Source organism: Microcaecilia unicolor, chromosome 6, assembly GCF_901765095.1.
Source record: "Microcaecilia unicolor chromosome 6, aMicUni1.1, whole genome shotgun sequence".
NCBI classification, from domain to species: domain Eukaryota; kingdom Metazoa; phylum Chordata; class Amphibia; order Gymnophiona; family Siphonopidae; genus Microcaecilia; species Microcaecilia unicolor.
This window is the reverse complement of record NC_044036.1, coordinates 3550676-3571366: the sequence shown is the minus strand read 5'-3', so window position 1 is coordinate 3571366 and position 20691 is coordinate 3550676. Positions and strand designations below refer to the sequence as shown.

Sequence of the window (20691 nt, the reverse complement as noted above, 5' to 3'; positions counted from 1 at the left end):
AGCTTAAGAAAACAATGTGAAAAAACTCCACCCACAGCAGAGAAAAGCCGACTGTTAGTAATATGCAATTTATCCCTAAAAATCAGGTGTGGTACCGGAAGATTGGAGGGTGGCCAATGTAACGCCGATTTTTAAAGAGGGTTCCAGAGGAGATCCGGGAAATTATAGACCGGTGAGTCTGCCGGGAAAAATGGTGGAGGCTATTATTAAGAATAAAATTACGGAGCACATACAAAAGCATGGGCTGCTGAGACAAAGTCAGCACGGATTTAGTGAAGGGAAGTCTTGCCTCACAAATCTACTGCATTTTTTCGAGGGGGTGAACAAGCATGTGGACAAAGGGGAGCCGGTGGATATTGTATATCTAGATTTTCAGAAGGCGTTTGACAAAGTGCCTCATGAAAGACTCCAAAGGAAGCTGGAGAGTCATGGGATTGGAGGCAGTGTATTATAATGGATTAAGAGCTGGTTAAAAGACAGGAAGCAGAGAGTAGGCTTGAATGGTCAGTATTCTCGATGGAGAAGGGTTGTTAGTGGGGTCCCTCAGGGGTCTGTGCTGGGACCGCTGCTTTTTAACATATTTATAAATGACCTTGAGATGGGAGTAACTAGTGAGGTAATTAAATTCGCAGATGACACAAAGTTATCCAGGGTCGTCTCGTCGCGGGAGGAGTGTGAAAGATTACAAGAGGACCTCGTGAGACTGGGGGATTGGGCGTCCAAATGGCAGATGAAGTTCAACATTGACAAGTGCAAAGTGATGCACGTGGGAAGGAGGAACCCGAATTACGGCTATGTCATGCAAGGTTCCGCTTTAGGAGTTACGGACCGAGAAAGGGATCTGGGAGTCATCGTGGATAGAACGTTGAAATCTTCCGCTCAGTGTGCTGCGGCGGCTAAGAAGGCGAACAGAATGTTGAGTATTATTAGAAAAGGGATAGAAAACAAGCATGAGGATGTTATAATGCCGTTATATCGCTCCATGGTGCGACCGCACCTGGAGTATTGTGTTCAGTTCTGGTCGCCTCATCTCAAAAAAAATATAAAGGAATTGGAGAAGGTGCAGAGAAGGGTGACAAAAATGATAAAAGGGATGGGATGTCTACCTTATGAGGAGAGGTTAAGACGGCTAGGACTCTTTAGCCTGGAGAAAAGGCGGCTGAGGGGTGATATGATAGAGGTCTACAAAATAATGAGTGGGGTAGAGCGGACAGATGTGAAGCGTTTGTTTACGCTTTCTAACAATAATAGAACTAGGGGACACAAAATGAAATTAGAATGTGGTAGGTTTAAAACAAATTGGAGAAAGTTTTTCTTTACTCAGCATGTGGTTAGACTCTGGAACTCATTGCCGGAGAAGGTAGTGACGGCAGCTGGCCTTGCTGAGTTTAAAGGGGGTCTGGACAGATTCCTGAAGGAAAAGTCCATTGATCGTTATTAAATTTTGGGTTTTTGCCAGGTTCTTGGGGCCTGGATTGGCCGCTGTTGGAGACAGAGTGCTGGGCTTGATGGACCTTTGGTCTTTTCCCAGCGTGGCAGTGCTTATGTACTTATGTTCCCTAAAAACCAAATAGTTGCAGTAGCTTCTAAAAAAACAGCAGTTCCAAAGTTAAAAAGTTCAACAGATCGTCTTCTCACAAAGCCTACATTTAGCTTGCAACTAATGTAGTTCACAGTCCCATCTTCAAAACTGAGAAATGCTTTACTAGGTTGACATCCAGGATGACAGGTACACTCTTGCTCCAACAAGGGCTGCTTGTTTCGCTGAGATGCTTCAGGTGGCGAACACGGTTTAAAGAAACGCCATAGCTGTTTCAACCAGTCAGAGAAAGTATGAATTTAAAAGCGCAGCACGTTCAAAAGAACACCCTGCCACTCTACAGCCATATTTAAACCAAAGGATTCCCCAGTATTTAAGTGAAAAATCCAAAGTTTTCTTTGCCTTCTCGATATCTCCACCTCCTATTTGATCAATCACCAAGCATCAAAGATCTTGAAACACGTTACTGTTGCATACGGTGGCGAACCATTGGAGCTTTAGTTGTATTTTGCCAGAAGTACAGTGTCTGTGCTCAATCAAACGTGTCTTAAACAAACAGGAAGTCTATCCAAGTAAATAACCCCACTAGATTCACATGGAGTTCTGTTAGTCAATTTATCATAGAATTCAGAACCTTCTTCCATCACCAGACACACTGAACAAGGTCCACATTTATATTTCAACAATTTTATTGATGGAACATTTCACAGTACATAGTATCCATAATATACAGACAATAAGTGCAATATCTTACATACATTGATACAGTTACTACGTGCCATCAAGCGTTTTTATAATTCCCCCCCCCCCCAGGCCCCTTTCCCCAAACCCTCTGCAACCTAACTCACCCCCCAACCCCCCGAATCCTAACCCCCCCCTTCCCCACCATAAGAATCCCATCTCCTCAACAAAGGGAGTCAACCGTCACCTGCATTTGGTAAGCGCCTCTCTCGCACATGCAGAAGGGGGTCACCCAATTGATTAAGAATGGCACTTTGGGCCCGCGGTGCAAGGGCATGTATGTAGCATTGCCAGGTTAAATAAAACTCTGTCGCTTAAGTTTCAGACGAACATCTCTTAATTCCAATAGTAAGAATGCATGTAGCTTGTTACGCCATTGCCAGTATGTAGGAGCCTCTTGTTTTACCCAGTTAATTAAGATGCATTTTTTACCTATTACAAGCACTTTATATAGCAGCGCGTTATAATGGACAGCACCAGCCCCTCTCAGCGCCCCCACTCCCAACAGAACGTTTTCAGGCCCCAGTGACATAGGGATCTTCATTATATGCCCCATAAAGTTACAAAGTTTTGCCCAAAACGCCTTTATCTCCGGACAGTCCCACATAGCGTGGTAATAATTGCTCTCGGGCTCCCCACACTTGCCACATTGAGGTGAGTCCACCCCTCCCATTTTATAAAGTCGCAACTTAGAAGTGTATGCTCTGAATATCACCCTGCCCCTGACATTCCCGTAGTTCAGCAGTAGCTGTTCCTTTTGGGATTTGTCGTATGCATGTCAGTAACATTTGTGATGAAATCACTTTATGCAAATCAGCGGACCACTGCATCGCGAGGTGTGTCAGGTCTCTCTGTGCAGTACTCTGCAGCAACCGCTTGTGAAGTAGCGAAATCGATATAGCTTCTTCATTAGGCATATCAAAAAGTTTGTCTGTCATGCCGGGCACATCAACAGCAAGAGATTGGTGAGGGATAGCTGCAATATAGTGGGAGAGCTGTAAATAAGCAAAGTTATCCATCCAAATCAATTCACCAAGTCCCAAATATTCCAATTTCTTAAGAGTACCAGCAGAATCCACTATGTCTTGTATAAGAGTAATCCCCTTTTGCTGCCAAATTTGAAATCGGAGGCCGTCTATACCAGGGAGAAAATCTCCATTACCGGTAATAGGTAATAATCCGCTGTGATGTGCATCAAACATCCAAGCTCGGCTTAGGTCTCTCCATACCATTCTAAGAGGCCGAATCACTACGCGCCTTCTCAGGTGCTCTGGCAGCGCAGTAGATTTCGCCTGTATCACATATTGTAATCTCAGCGGACAAACCCAAGCCTCTTCTACCTCTCTCGGAGTATAATGTGAAGTACCTATCAACCAATCTCCTATATGCCTCAGCAAGCATGCCTTGTTATAGCGTTGAAGGTCCAAAACCCCAAAGCCTCCCCTGTCCCAAGTATCTAGCAATCTTTGCCAACGTATCTGTGGTTGTCTCTTATTCCAAAAAAATTTGGAAAGCAGGCCCATTAACTGCCTCCAATCCTTTTTAGTGAAATACAGCGGCAGGATCTGAACGCAATATAACCACTTGGGAAAAAGTACCATATTAAACAAGGAAATCCTCCCTTGTAGTGATATGGGCAAAGTGGACTACCTCCCCAACATCTGCTTTGTAAAGTCAAACAACTTAGTCACATTCAACTGATACAGTTGGGCTGGGTCCCTCGGCAACTGTATACCTAGATAAACGAAACAGCTGTCCTCCGAAAGGGGGCACGCTAATCGTACCCATTCCGCTTCTGTCATATTCAAGGGCTGAACCTCAGATTTGTCTACATTAAGGCAGAACCCTGAATAATCGCCAAATTCTCTAAATATCTCCATCAAAGCTGAAATGAAGCCTGTGGGTTCTGAAGAATGACCAAGAGGTCGTCCGCAAAAGCGGAGATCGTAAAATGCTCAGGCCCTAGAACAACTCCGTGTACATCCGCTGAACCCATAATATCCCTGATTAGAGGATCCAAAACCAGTACAAATAAGAGCAGTGACAGTGGGCAGCCCTGTCACTCCATTTACTCACACCTCCGCCATCAGGCACTGATAAAATGTTTTGATAGCCTCCTTAAAAAAACCCACCCACACCATAGGCGTCCAGCACCCCAAACATAAAATCCCATCTCACTCTATCAAAGACTTTATGCGCATCAAAACTTACTAATATCGAAGGGGTACGGTCTTTATGTACCTGTTCCAATGCCAGCAGTATCTTTCTCAAGTTTTTTGCCACAGGACATGCCCAAACAAACCCCACCTGAGGAGTTAGCACCAAATGAGGCAGAAACCGAGTCAGTCTATTGGCCAAGATCTTTGCAAATAATTTAGCTTCAAATGATAATAAAGATATAGGCCGATAGGACTCTGCACGAGTTGCATCCTTCCCCGGCTTTAGTAATACAATAATCTGCGCCGTTCTTAACCAGCTCGGTAACTCTCCTCTTGTAACATGCAGATTAAATACCTTAGCCACACACGGCGCGATCTCCTCAACCAATATTTTGTACAATTCCGACGAGAATCCGTCCACCCCCGGTGATTTATAGAGAGCACTATCTCTTATATTCCAGGTAACCTCGTCCTCAGAAATATCTGCATTGAGTATATCTTGTTGAGTTTTCAAAAGCTTTGGAAGATCTTGCCCCTCTAAATATGCTGACACCTCTAGCGGAGAATATAGCTGAGTGTAAAAAAATTTCGAAGACCCTATTAATGTCTGCATTCGTGTGGTGGATTACCCCCTGATTACCCCGATCATCTCGCATTTGTGTTACCCATCTCCTCCCCCCCACTTGATTGACCAATCTCGCCAGAAGCTTCCCATGTGTGTTAGCATGTTTATACAGCTGATATCTATAATATATCAAAGATTTTTGTGTGCGGGAGTGAATCAGCTGATTCAATTCCACTTGTGCCGTCATATATAACTTCTTATGGGCAAAAGAATGTGTCCTACCATAGACCTGTCTTAAGTCTCCTTGTTTCTAAGCGCAGCATTTCAGCCTCCCATACTTTCTTTTTGTGAGCTGAATAAGATATAATATGGCCTCTCAGCACTGCACAAGGTCCACATTTAATATGCCACCAATCTCGCCAACTTCAATGGACCACACATTTGACTTAACATAGTCTATCAGCCAAATTTGCATTGCGAGCAAATAGAATCATACATGTGGGCTCATTTTCAAAGCTCTTAGACTTAAAAAGTTCCATGGGTTACTATCGGGCTCATTTTCAAAAGAGAAGGACGTCTATCTTTCGACACAAATCGGAAGATGGACGTCCTTCTCACAGAGATGGGTAAGCGGTGAAGTGGCAGTGGCTGTGGAGAGGAGAGTTAGTACTGACAGTGTCATCACCTTTTCTTTCTCTCCTTATCCAGGTTGTGCTTTTACGTAATAATGACCAGCCAGCGGGAACTCTTTCCAAGGCTGACAGCTGACATGCGACGGTTTAAGAAGCTGCCACGTATGCAAAGGGAAGCCCTGGAACCACTGGTGGGCAAAGCATTGTGGGACACACCAGAGCCAGGGCCTCACAGGATGTCAGAGGAGGAGCTCTGGGAGGAAGTGGATAACAGCAGCGAGTTTTATCCAGGCAGTTCACAAGTTAAGGTGGGCCCTGGCCTCTTCTACAGCTCTCCACTCTTCCCACTGCTGGCCTCCGAAGTGGCATCGGCTCAGAAGCAGCTCAGTAGCATGGTACAGCTGGCGAAAAGCCACTGTCGGCGGGACAACTTGTGGAAGCGCCTTTTTCTGCTGGAGCCCCTGGCTTCTGACAAACTCAGACTGGGCAAACTGTCTTTCAGTGAAGTGGAGGAGCTCTTGGAAGCTGTTCACTGCAAATCCATAGCTGAGATTGACAAACAGCTGGTAAGCAGCAGGAGGGGCTGAACCGTTTATTCGTCTTTGGTCGCATAGTGATTTAAATTTGAATAATAATCCGGAGCTCCGAGTGCTAAATCATACTGAGTAAACAGTTAGGGCCCAATATTCAGAGTGTGGGAGTTAGCCTGGCTATTCAATGACCGGCATTGCATATCCGGCTTATTTTTGGCCAGTTTGAACTTAACCGGACATGTCATTATTCAGCACTGGCTAGTTAAGTTCAAACCTGTCAAGGATATTGCAAACGTAGCCAGCCAGACGCTGAATATTGGTGATAACTGTCTTTGCCGCGTTGAGCCTGCCATGAGTGGGAAAGTGCGGGGTACAAATGAAGAAGGTATTTAGCCGCTAAGCATTATTATTCAGCCAGATAAGTGGCTAAGTACCATTTAACCAGTCAGGTGCCATTCCTGGCTGGTTAAAAGGTTTGGATGGTGGGGGGGGGGGGGGTATTTCAAGTTGCTTCTTCTATTATTTATGTTAAAGCTCGATACCCATTATTCATATTCAGCCGAATAGTAAAATATGACTTTCAATGCATCCAGTTCTCTTGGTCTATTACCTGTGATCTTTCTGCTTCCTGCAGAGACCTCGGTCATGCTACGATCTCTCTCTATTATGCAGGGAGCTCACTCTGAAACTTGGGATCTTTCTTTGTCCTGCAAGAAAATTAGTCTGAAACCTTTAGACTTTGATTCCCATGCGATTCGCTCAAAAGTTTGCTTTTCCCTGTTCTGCAGGGATCTCAGTCTCTGACTTGTGGTCTCTCTCTCACTTGTAGGATTTCCTACTGACAATGACAGTCACTTGGTACCAGAGTCTCATCAAAGTGCTTCTCAGTCGCTTTCCCCAGAGCTGCCGGCATTTCCACAATATCGAGACTGGAACCCAGTACCTGGTAAGAGATGGGTGTGTGATAGAATGGAAGAGTGTTGAGCATCTCAGGATCTTAAGGTGGCTCTCAGTTTCGAAAGGGGCAAGAGAATATCATGGGGTCAGCTAGAGAGAGCTGCCAGGTTTTAAAGAGGTGGGAAAATGCTAGGGAAGCTCACAACATCCGAAAGGAATAGAGGGGCCAGAAGCACCTCTGACAGCTTCAAGGGAGAGGACTTCGGGGAACTCACAGTTTGTACAGACTATAAAGACTTCAGAAGCAGCTCATAGGTCCTGGACAGAGGTTATAAGGTCAACAGGCAGTGGATGGAGGGGAGGAAGGATGTGAAGACACTTTACACAGGATGGAGAGAAGCGGAAGGGAGGGCATTAGTGGAAAAGGGGGAGGGGAGAGCAAGGGAGCAGGGAAGAAGGGATAAAGAAGTGCATTAGAGCATATAAAAGTCTACGGTTCGATCTTCAAGGCAATTTAAGCAGACAGGACAGGCTCCTGCCTATTTTAATCACTTGTGTGGGGCTATACGAAACCTGGTTAGCGCCCACGATATCGGCACCAACCGCTAAAGCCATAGCCGGCAATTCTGTGGATGGTCCAGGGACGGAGTCTGCTGTTATCTGGTTAAGTGGCAATTTTCAGTACCTAATTGCCTAAGTTAACTGGACAAATCAGACTGCATAAAAAGTCCTAGAACGTGGCACTAACTGGATCAGGCAGGCTTGTCCGACCTCCTGTCAGGGGCCACATTTTGCAACACTTGGAGAGCCAAAATATGCAGGAGGAAATTTGAATTACTTAATTTACTACATGTTACTATGTGACGAGGAAAAGTGAAACAAACCAACCACTGTAACATTTATTAACTGTGGCATTCGTTTCTGCCTCTTTACATATTTATTATACATTAGCAGAGGATATCATTAACTATTTGTGTCTCATTCATGGGTTTAGCCACGCTAATAAGATATTTGGCACTTCCTCTGCTTGCACAAGTGATATATGTCTCCTCCTGCTGATGAAGTACCAATTCTAGGAAGTCCAGATAAATGTTCATCTGAAAGAAGAGATCTTGATTTACATTTGACAAGCTTCATTCTTTAGAAATGTTGTTCACAGTTATAAGTATTCTCTAACAGTGAAATACACAAGTCTACTTAGATTGGGATATAAATTACTGGAAACGTATTTAGAGTTCCATCTGAAGACACTCTGGAGCAATATGAAGTTCGACTGAGAGAGGATTTGCAAAAATGTTCATGTTTCGTAAGAATAGCTATACTGGGTCAGACCAATGGTCCATCTAGCCCAGTATCCTGCTTCCAGCAGTGGCCAATCTAGGTCACAAATACCTGGAAGAAACCCAAATAGTAGCACCATTGCTGCTTCCCCATGTCTATCTCAATAGCAGACTATAGACTTTTCCTCCAGGAACTTATCTAAACCTTTTTCAAACCCAGATACGATAACCGCTATTACCACATCCTCCGTCAGTGAGTTCCAGAGCTTAACTATTCTTTGAGTGAAAAAATATTTCCTCCTATTTGTTTTAAAAGTATTTCCATGTAACTTCCTTGAGTGTCCCCTGGTCTTTGTACTTTCTGAAAGACTAAAAAATAGATTCACTTCTATGCATTTTAAACCACTCAGTATTTTATAGACCTCAATCATATCCCCCCTCAGCCGTCTCTTTTTAAGCTGAAGAGCCCTAACCTGTTTAGCCTTTCCTCATATGCGAGGCGTTCCATCCCCTTTATCATTTTTGTCACTCTTTTTTGAACTTTTTCTAATTTCGCTATATCTTTTTTGAGATAAGGTGACCAGAATTGAACGCAATACTCAGGTGAGGTTGCACCATGGAGCCGATACAGAGGCATTATAATATTCTTGATCTTATTTTGCATCCCTTTCCTAATAATTCCTAGCATCCTGTTTGCTGCCCTGTAGTGGGCAGAAGATTTCAGCGTATTGTCTACAATGACACCTAGATCTTCCTTGAGTGCTGACTCCTAAAGTGAACCCTAGCATCAGGTAACTATGATTCGGATTGTTCTTCCCAGTGTGCAGGACTTTGCATTTGTCCACATTAAATTTCATCTGCTATTTGGGTGCCCAGTCTTTCAGTTTCTAAAGGTCTTCCTGTAATTTTTCAAAATCCGCATGTGTTTTGACAACTTTGAATAGTTTTTTGTCATCTGCAAATTTAATCATCTCACTCATCATTCCGTTTTCCAGGTGATTTATAAATATGTTAAATAGCACTGGCCCCAGTACATAAGTATTGCCATAATGGGACAGACCAAAGGTCCATCAAGCCCAGCATCCTGTTTCTAACAGTGGCCAATCAAGGTCATAAATGCCTGGCAAGATCCCAAAAAAGTACAAAACATTTTATACTGCTTATCCCAGAAATAATGGATTTTACCCAAGTCCATTTAATAACGGTCTCTGGACTTTTCCTTTAGGAAGCTGTCCACACCTTTTTTTAAACTCCGCTAAGCTAACCACCTTTACCACATTCAAAAGTACATAAGTATTGCCATACTGGGAAAGACCAAAGGTCCATCGAGCCCAGCATCCTGTTTCCAACAGTGGCCAATCCAGGTCACAAATACCTGGCAAGATCCCAAAAAAGTACAAAACATTTTATACTGCTTATCCCAGAAATAATGGATTTTTCCCAAGTCCATTTAATAATGGTCTATGGACTTTTCCTTTAGGAAGCTGTCCACACCTTTTTTTAAACTCCGCTAAGCTAACCACCTTTACCACATTCATAAGTACATAAGTATTGCCATACTGGGAAAGACCAAAGGTCCATCGAGCCCAGCATCCTGTTTCCAACAGTGGCCAATCCAGGTCACAAATACCTGGCAAGATCCCAAAAAAGTACAAAACATTTTATACTGCTTATCCCAGAAATAATGGATTTTACCCAAGTCCATTTAATAACGGTCTCTGGACTTTTCCTTTAGGAAGCTGTCCACACCTTTTTTTAAACTCCGCTAAGCTAACCACCTTTACCACATTCAAAAGTACATAAGTATTGCCATACTGGGAAAGACCAAAGGTCCATCGAGCCCAGCATCCTGTTTCCAACAGTGGCCAATCCAGGTCACAAATACCTGGCAAGATCCCAAAAAAGTACAAAACATTTTATACTGCTTATCCCAGAAATAATGGATTTTTCCCAAGTCCATTTAATAATGGTCTATGGACTTTTCCTTTAGGAAGCTGTCCACACCTTTTTTTAAACTCCGCTAAGCTAACCACCTTTACCACATTCATAAGTACATAAGTATTGCCATACTGGGAAAGACCAAAGGTCCATCGAGCCCAGCATCCTGTTTCCAACAGTGGCCAATCCAGGTCACAAATACCTGGCAAGATCCCAAAAAAGTACAAAACATTTTATACTGCTTATCCCAGAAATAATGGATTTTACCCAAGTCCATTTAATAACGGTCTCTGGACTTTTCCTTTAGGAAGCTGTCCACACCTTTTTTTAAACTCCGCTAAGCTAACCACCTTTACCACATTCATAAGTACATAAGTATTGCCATACTGGGAAAGACCAAAGGTCCATCGAGCCCAGCATCCTGTTTCCAACAGTGGCCAATCCAGGTCACAAATACCTGGCAAGATCCCAAAAAAGTACAAAACATTTTATGCTGCTTATCCCAGAAATAGTGGATTTTTCCCAAGTCCATTTAATAATGGTCTATGGACTTTTCCTTTAGGAAGCTGTCCACACCTTTTTTTAAACTCCGCTAAGCTAACCACCTTTACCACATTCATAAGTACATAAGTATTGCCATACTGGGAAAGACCAAAGGTCCATCGAGCCCAGCATCCTGTTTCCAACAGTGGCCAATCCAGGTCACAAATACCTGGCAAGATCCCAAAAAAGTACAAAACATTTTATACTGCTTATCCCAGAAATAGTGGATTTTTCCCAAGTCCATTTAATAATGGTCTATGGACTTTTCCTTTAGGAAGCTGTCCACACCTTTTTTTAAACTCCGCTAAGCTAACCACCTTTACCACATTCAAAAGTACATAAGTATTGCCATACTGGGAAAGACCAAAGGTCCATCGAGCCCAGCATCCTGTTTCCAACAGTGGCCAATCCAGGTCACAAATACCTGGCAAGATCCCAAAAAGTACAAAACATTTTATACTGCTTATCCCAGAAATAATGGATTTTTCCCAAGTCCATTTAATAATGGTCTATGGACTTTTCCTTTAGGAAGCTGTCCACACCTTTTTTTAAACTCCGCTAAGCTAACCACCTTTACCACATTCATAAGTACATAAGTATTGCCATACTGGGAAAGACCAAAGGTCCATCGAGCCCAGCATCCTGTTTCCAACAGTGGCCAATCCAGGTCACAAATACCTGGCAAGATCCCAAAAAAGTACAAAACATTTTATGCTGCTTATCCCAGAAATAGTGGATTTTTCCCAAGTCCATTTAATAATGGTCTATGGACTTTTCCTTTAGGAAGCTGTCCACACCTTTTTTTAAACTCCGCTAAGCTAACCACCTTTACCACATTCATAAGTACATAAGTATTGCCATACTGGGAAAGACCAAAGGTCCATCGAGCCCAGCATCCTGTTTCCAACAGTGGCCAATCCAGGTCACAAATACCTGGCAAGATCCCAAAAAAGTACAAAACATTTTATACTGCTTATCCCAGAAATAGTGGATTTTTCCCAAGTCCATTTAATAATGGTCTATGGACTTTTCCTTTAGGAAGCTGTCCACACCTTTTTTTAAACTCCGCTAAGCTAACCACCTTTACCACATTCATAAGTACATAAGTATTGCCATACTGGGAAAGACCAAAGGTCCATCGAGCCCAGCATCCTGTTTCCAACAGTGGCCAATCCAGGTCACAAATACCTGGCAAGATCCCAAAAAAGTACAAAACATTTTATACTGCTTATCCCAGAAATAGTGGATTTTTCCCAAGTCCATTTAATAATGGTCTATGGACTTTTCCTTTAGGAAGCCGTCCAAACCTTTTTAAAACTCCGCTAAGCTAACTGCCTTTACCACATTCTCTGGCAATGAGTTCCAGAGTTTAAGTACACATTGAGTGAAGAAAATGTTTCTCCGATTCGTTCTAAATTTACTACTTTGTAGCTTCATTGCATGCCCCCTAGTCCTAGTATTTTTGGAAAGAGTAAACAGATGATTCACGTTTACCCATTCCACTCCACTCATTATTTTATAGACCTCTATAGATCTCTATCATATCTCCCCTCAGCCGCCTTTTCTCCAAGCTAAAGAGCCCTAGCTGCTTTAGCCTTTCCTCATAGGGAAGTCGTCCCATCCCCGTTATCATTTTCGTCGCCCTTCTCTGCACCTTTTCTAATTTTTTTGAGATGTGGCGACCAGTACAGATCCCTGTAGTACTCCGCAATTCACCCTCCTCAATTGAGAGAAATGACCATTTAACCCTACCCTCTGTTTTCTGTCCAGTACCCAATTCCTAATCCGCAAAAGGACATTGCCTCCTATCCCATGACTTAATTTTCTCAGGAGTCTCTCATGAGGAACTTTGAAGTGGAAGTGTTGCCTAGTGGTTAGTGCAGCGGACTTTTATCCAGGAGAACTGGATTTGATTCCCACTGCAGCTCCTTGTGACTCTAGGCAAGTCGCTTAACCCTCCATTGCCCCGGGTACAAATAAGTACCTGTATATACCATGTAAACCGCTTTGAATGTAGTTGCAAAAACCACAGAAAGGCGGTATATCAAGTCCCATTTCCCTTTGTCAAAAGCTTTCTGAAAATCTATATACACTACATCAACCGGCTCACCTTTATCCGCATGTTTATTTTCACCTTCAAATAAATGAAGCAAATTGGTGAGGCAAGACTTCCCTTGGCTGAACCCATGCTGATTCTGTCTCATTAAGCCATGTTTGTCTATGTGTTCTGTAATTTTATTCTTTATAATAGTTACCATTATTTTCACGGCACTGAAGTTAGGCTTACTGGTCTGTAATTTCCCGGATCACCCTGGAACCCTTTTTAAAACTTGACGTTACATTGGCCACCCTCCAATCTTCAGTTACTACGGACTATTTTAACGACCAGTTACAGATCACTAACAGAAGATCAGCAATTTCATGTTTCAGTTCTTTCAGTACCCTGGGGTGTATTCCATCCGGTCAAGGTGATATATCACTCTTTAACTTGGCAATTTGGCTCTTCCAGGTTCACCAATATTTCTTTCAGTTCGTCCGCATCATCACACTTGAAAACCATTTCCGGTACAGGTAGATCTCTTACATCTTCTTTCATAAAGACCGAAGCAAGAATTCTTTCAATCTCTCTGCTATGGCCTGTCATCCCTGAGTGTCCCTTTTACTCCTTCATGATCATGTACCTGAAAAATGCGTTACTATGAGTTTTTGTCTCCATGGCAAGTGTTTTTTCATATTCTCTTTTAGCCTTCTTTACCAGTGCTTTTCGTCTAGCTTGACACTGCTTATGTTGCTTCTTATTTTCTTTATTCAAATCCTTTTTCCATTCTTTGAAGGATGTTCTTTTGGCTCTAATAGCCTCTTTTACTTCACCTTTTAACCATGCTGGCTGTCATATGCTCTTCTTTCCACCTTTGTTAATAAATGAAATACATCTGGTATGGGCTTCCACAATGGCATTTTAAAACAACTTCCACCCCTGATTTGAAATCCTAACCTTTGTGACTGACCCTTTCAGCTTCTTTTTAACCATTTTCCTCATTTTATCATGGTCACCCTTTCGAAAATTAAATGCTGCTACAATGGATTTCTTTAGTGACTTCTCTCCAGATATCAGCAAAAATTTGATCATGTTATGACCACTGTTTCCCAGTGGATCCAACACCGTCACCTCTCGTACCATGCCCTGTATTCCACTAAGGACCAGATCTAAAATACCTCCTCTTTTTGGATCTTGGACCAGTTGCTCCATGAAGCAGTCTTTTATTGCATCTAAGAATTTTACCTCCGTAGCGCTCTCTGATGTAGCATTAATCCAGTCAGTATAGGAGTAATTGGAATCCCCCATTATTATAACATTGCCCAATTTGCCAGCTTTCCTAATTTCTGTAAACATTTGTTCGATCTGTCCTGGCAGATAGTAGTACAGCCCTACCAGTATACTGTTTCTGTTCACAAATGGAATTTCTATCCACAAGGATTCACACTGCTATCTGTTTCATGTAGAATGTTTATTTTGTTTGACTACCCCGCCCCCCCCTCCAATTTGATCCACTCTATCATTGCGATATAATTTGTACCCTGATAACACAATGTCCCATTGATTGCCCTCCTTCCACCAGGTCTCTGAGATACCTATTAGATCTACCTCTTCCTTTAGTGCTATATACTCCAACTCGCCCATCGTATTTTTTTAGGCTTCTAGTATTTGTATATAGACACATCAAATTGTGGGCTGTTGTTGTTTTTTTTCCATTCCATCTACAAACTGCTTTGAAGTTGATGGGGATAAGTTGAATCCTTTACTCTGTTCTCCCGTTAAACACTCCTGGCTCTCTTTCAACATTATTGAAACCTCTCTATTGGGATTCCCTAAAGATTGGCAGTATTCTTCCTGAAATCCAGAAACCTTTCATTGAATTCGTCAGTCAGTTTAGTAATCATATCTAAATACTTTTCATGATTAAATATACCAGTGGGTCTTGTAGTCAGTAATTTTTTTCTTTCCCATATGTTTCTTCAACAGTTTCATTTTAAGTGTGAAAGCAGAAATACAGATATACATTTTATTCACCAACTGTTCTTTTCCTTGAAGTTTAACATTTGTCAGCCAAGTACTTAGTTATGGCTACCAAAAATGCCAAGTCATTTAGCCATATGTCATCATCCAGAAATGAAATCTCTCTCATCTTCTCTTCCATGAAAGATTTAATTTCATCTTTCAGAGATCGCAATCTTGTAATTGCTGCTTCTCTACTAAGCCAGTGAACTTGGTTGAAGTAGATTACATCACCAAAGTCAGCCTCATGCTCCTGAAGAAAGCATTGAAATTGTCTGTGATTAAGATCTCTTGGTCTTATGAAATTGATGGTGGTGAACACTTTTTCCACACAACTGTTGTTGATGGAGGATGCAGTAGTATGAAATAAATTAGTGTGAAAGAGATTGTGTCAAGAGTCACAAAACCATCCTGTTTCCCTATCATAGTAGGAGCTCCATCAGTGGTTAAACCACACAGCTTTTCCTGCAATCATTGAATTTTCCAAGAACCTTTTGCGCCTCATTTAATATATCCTCACAGTTGTTGTGGCTTTCATAGAGCAAAGGTCAAAGCAGCTCCTCTGTGATATCAAACGCCCTTGTCACTCCACACACAAATTTGACAAGCTGAACTGTGTCACTGATATCGGTACTCTCTTCTAAACACAGGCTAAAAACCTCACGATGACTCGGCTTCCCATTCAGATTTCCCTTCAACCATCTAATGTGAAAGGCTGATGCTTTCTACCAGAAATTTTTTCTTGGTACAAACGATGCTTGTGAATATTTGAAAACAATCCTATATAATAATTCTCACCTCCAACATTCTGAGGCTGCCTGGAACCGTGGATCATGTTGGAGTAGATAATAGTGACGTCACACAACCCACACCAGATTGGCCAGTAGAAGGGAGAGGGGCGGAGCCACGATACAGGGAGCAGCGAATCAGCACAACACGGGGAATGCACAGCAGCAGGAACACTCTCTCAAACATACACACTCAGAGGAAAACCTTGCTAGCGCCCGTTTCCTTTCAAACAGAAATGGGCCTTTTTTACTAGTCTTTAATAAATTCACCATCCGAAAGTGGCTTCCCTTTCTTAGGTAAGGCTTCAGATATTAAGTAACTGACCTTAGTTGTGGTTTCCAGTGTCTTGAAGAATAACTTTGTCCCACGAGGCGTGTCTCATGAGGCCCTATAAATAGTCTGTCATGAAACACCTAGCCACCTGCCTGGGGCTAACCCTGTAGCCACAGAGGGTCTATCCCCAGCACAGCTCAGGTCTTTCTCTCTCTACTTCCAAACTAAGACTGGAGAAAAATCCAGTATTTCCAGACTGAATTTGAGCTCCTGGACCAATCAGATCCCAGAACAACATTTTTAAAAAGTAGCTGGCCACAACACTGCAGGTTACTTCCTCTTTGTGTTAAACTAAAGAAGGAACAGTCATTTTTCTGCAACAGTTTTAAACATAAAACATGCTGGCCAAATTAGAGAAATGCAGTTCAAGAAATAATACAGTTTACAGGCTTACAAACTTACTGTTTTGTCACACTGATCAATAAATCTTTAACTGAAGCGCTGTTCCTTCTGGTTTAAAAAATGCAGTAATTTTTCCCCTTGTAAAAAATGAAAAGGGCGATTTGAATGATTCAAGTAATTATTGCCCTATCTCGACTTTGAAATTTTTATCAAAAATTTTGGGAAAAGTACTTAAGTATTGCCACACTGGGACAGACCGAAGGTCCTTCAATCCCAGCATCCTGTTTCTAACAGTGACCAATCCAGGTTACAAGTACCTGGCAAGTTCCCAAAACAGTACAATACATTTTATGATGTTTATTCTAGAAATAAGCAGTGGATTTTCACCAAGTCCATTTTAATAATAGCTTATGGAATTTTCTTTTAGGAAGCTATCCAAACCTTTTTTTAAGCCCAGTTAAGCTATCTGCTTTTACTACATCCTCTTGCAATGAATTCCAGAGTTTAATTACACGTTGAGTGAAGAAATATTTTCTCTGATTTGTTTTAAATGTACTACTTTGTAGCTTCATTGCATGCCCTCTAGTCCTAGTATTTTTGGAAAGAGTAAACAAGTGATTCATATCTACCTGTTCCACTCCACTCATTTTATAGACCTCTATCGTATCTTCCCTCAGCCGTTTTTTCTCCAAGCTGAAGAGCCCAAGCCACTTCAGCCTTTCCTCATAGGGAAATCGTCCCACCCCTTTTATCATTTTCGTCACCCTTCTCTGTACCTTTTCTCTGTTTCTATCTTTTAACCAGTTTTTAATTCACAATAGGACACTACCCCCTATCCCATGACTCTCCAATTTCCTCTGGAGTCTTTCATGAGGTACTTTGTCAAACGCCTTCTGAAAATCCAGATACAAAGTTTCAACCGGCTCACCTTTATCCACCTGTTTGTTCACCCCTTTAAAGAAATGTAGTAGATTGGTGAGGCAAGATTTCCCTTCACTAAACCCATGTTGGCTTTGTTTCATTAATCCATGCTTTTGAATGTTCTCTGTAATTTTGTTCTTTATAATAGTCTCTACCATTTTGCCCGGCACCGACATCAGGCTCACCACAAGTCTATAATTTCCCAGATCAACACTGGAACCTTTTTTAAAAATCGGCGTTACATTGGCCACCTTCCAATCTTCCAGTACCATGCTTGATTTTAAAGATAAATTACATATTACTAACAATAGTTCTGCAAGTTCATTTTTCAATTCTATCAGTACTCTGGGATGAATACCATCTGGTCCAGGCAATTTGCTACTCTTCAGTTTATCAAATTGCACCATTACATCCTCCAGTTTTACAGAGGTTTCATTCAGTTTCTCTGACTCGTCAGCTTTGAATATCATGTCTGGCAATAGTATCTCTCCCATATCTTCCTCAGTGAAGACCGAAGCAAAAAAAATCATTTAATATTTCTGCTATGGCTTTGTCTTCCCTGAGTGCCCCTTTTACCCTCGGTCATCTAGTGGTCCAACTGATTCATTTGCTAGCTTCTTGCTTTTAGTATACCTAAAGAAATTTTTACTATGTGTGTTTTGCCTCCAGCGCAATCTTTTTTTCAAAGTCCCTCTTTGCCTTCCTTATCAGCTCTTTGCATTTGACATGCCATTCCTCAAGTTATTATTCCTTATTAGTTTCAGTCGGTTCCTTCTTCCATTTTCTGAAGGATTTTCTTTTAGCTCTAATAGCTTCCTTCACCTCACTTTTTAACCATGCTGGTTGTCGTTTGGTCTTCCTTCCTCCTTTTTTAATACACAGAATAACTTTGGCCTGGGCTTCCAGGATGGTATTTTTGAACAGCATCCATGCCTGATGTAAATTTTTTACCTTTGCAGCTGCTCCTCTGCGATTTTTATTTTCACCATTCTTCTCATTTTATCATAGTCTTCTTTTTGAAAAATATGGGGTGAGACCATTTGGTTTGAAAATTATTTATTTGGATTTTGCTCACACCTTTTTCAGTAGTAACTCAAGGTGAGTTACATTCACGTACACTGGGTATTTCCCTGTCCCTGGAGGGCTCACAATCTAATGTTGCATCTGAGTCAATGGAGGGTTAAGTGACTTGCCCAAGATCACAATGAGCAGCAGTGGGGATTGAACTGGCCACCTCTGCTTGTCAAGACTGGTTCTCTTAACTACTAGGCTGCTACTCCACAGATGAAATATCATAGAAATGCATTGAGTCTTTTCACCATTTTCACTCATGCCAAGTTCAATCCTGTTAAACTGTTAGAATTACTTTGCCTTCAGTCAGACCTTGAACAAGTTACTTAGCCTTCCATTCCCTCAAGTACAAATCAATTGAACCGGCTAGACACGGCCGTTGACTGGTTTAATCACTTGTTCGGGGCTATCCGCTAATTTTCATTGGCACTTAACTATCACTGCTGAAAATGAGGGGTTAGCACCTAAGTGACAACCAACTATTTTGGGGGTGTTCCAGGGTGGAGTCAGCACTGGGGTTATAGATTGTAAGCCTGGTCAGGGTGTGAAACAGCTGAAGAAGGACTGTATTGTATGAGGCAGCTTCCTTCTGGCAGGACAGAGGCCCAGATACACTGAACTTTAATGACCCTTTAACAACCCTTTAACGAAGAATTTTTGAACCATGGCATGCATTAAAGGCCATTTTCCAACCACGGTAGCAGAAAACGAAAACGGAATGCAGATGAGCAAATTGTGTAGAAACCCCATTGAAACGAGATGCATCAAAGTTTTCCGACTACCCTAACGCAGGAAAACTGCCGGAAAGCTAACGACAGGTCTGTACCTGTCGTTAGGGCTATCCGACTAAAAACTTTAATGTAAAAAACCAACAAAAAAAAGCGAGGGGGGAGAAAACGTGCGTCAAGCTCCCCGCTCCCCCTGCATCACTATAAAAGTGAAAAAGAAAAAAAAAAAAGATTCGGGAGGGGGCAAAGGCGCTCGTCAGAAGCGTCCTTTATGGACGGTCTTCCCCCCCCCCCCCCCCCCCGTGGTCGCCGCTGCTGCTCCCCGCTTCCTCCCCCAGCATTAAATAAAAACACAAAACAAAACTCAAAGCTTTAGGAGCCCTGGCCCCCCTCCCTTCCTGTCTCTAAACTCTTTCTCCACACAGCTCCGTACCCCGCCACCCCCCCTGAGATCGTCGCCGTCGCTTCCCCTCCCCCCCCCACATTACCGGGCCCGTGCAGCGCCTCTCACCTCTGTATGAAGGTGCTGCACGGGCAAGAAGACCACCAGATCGCTGCAGTCTTCAGGACGTCTCTCTCCTTCTCTGACCTGGCCCCGCCCCCATCTGATGTAAGAAACCTACGTCAGACGGGAGCGGGCCCAGGTCAGGGAAGACGAAGGAGAGAGACGTCCTGAAGACTGCAGCGATCTGATGGCCTTCTTGCCCGTGCAGCGCCTTCATACAGAGGTGAGAGGCGCTGCACGGGCCTGGTAATGCGGGGGGGGGGTGGCGGGGGGGGCACGGGGGCAGAGGGAGGTGGAGCTGTGTGGAAAAAGAGTTTACAGACAGGAAGGGAGGGGGGCCAGGGCTCCTAAAGCTTTGAGTTTTGTTTTGTGTTTTTATTTAATGCTGGGGGAGGAAGCGGGGAGCAGCAGCGGCGACCACGGGCGGGGGGGGGCGGCAAGGCCATCCAAACAGGACACTCCTGACGAGCGCCTTTGCCCCCTCCCGATCCACGTGTTTGTGTTTTGTTTTGGTTTTTTGACGTTTGTGGCATGCGCAGAGCAGCCAGCATAATGCTTGGCTGCTCTGCGCATGCTTTAGGGGCAAATTACCGACGGGGATTCCACCAGATTGATGCATTGTACTTTACAATACTGCACCGAACATGTGCGACTTGTTTTTTTGTTGCATTGTTCGTTTTTAAAAATTTGGTAACAACTTTTACGTTTTTGCTTTTTTTACGTTTGGTTGATGCATCTGGGACAGAGTGAGTAATATTTGAAAGATATATTCCCAGGCTATGTGGCACTCACTCTGCTGTGTTATTTTCTTTACAGGTGGTGCTGAATCAGAAGTTCACAGATTGCTTTGTGCTTGTTTTCCTGGATTCACATCTGGGGAAAACGGTAAGAAGTGATTTCACATACTACTGCGTATCGGGGTAAAGAAAAGTCTTTCCAGACTGACATTTTGGGGACAGCTTTTCTTTCACTCTTTCTGTTGAATATTTTTAACTGTATTTTATTTGTAGTCTTTTATAAAAACAACATTACTAAGCTCAGACCTTCCCTCATAACCAGTCGAACTTTCTGCCACTATATCAAACAACCAATTTTGTTGCCATTAACACATTTCCCC

General features: G+C 42.7%; 1 protein-coding gene across 6 annotated transcripts in view; it reads left to right on the top strand.

The window, feature by feature from the left end:
- The window catches only part of SZT2 (SZT2 subunit of KICSTOR complex), a 484798-nt gene that overhangs the window by 448613 nt on the left and 15494 nt on the right, over positions 1 to 20691 (top strand). For all 6 annotated transcript variants that reach the window (XM_030207429.1, XM_030207428.1, XM_030207430.1 and 3 more), the window contains 3 exons: positions 5714 to 6203; positions 7000 to 7116; positions 20391 to 20459. In XM_030207429.1, the coding sequence (XP_030063289.1) occupies positions 5714 to 6203; positions 7000 to 7116; positions 20391 to 20459 (676 nt within the window). The remainder of the gene's footprint in view (positions 1 to 5713; positions 6204 to 6999; positions 7117 to 20390; positions 20460 to 20691) is intronic.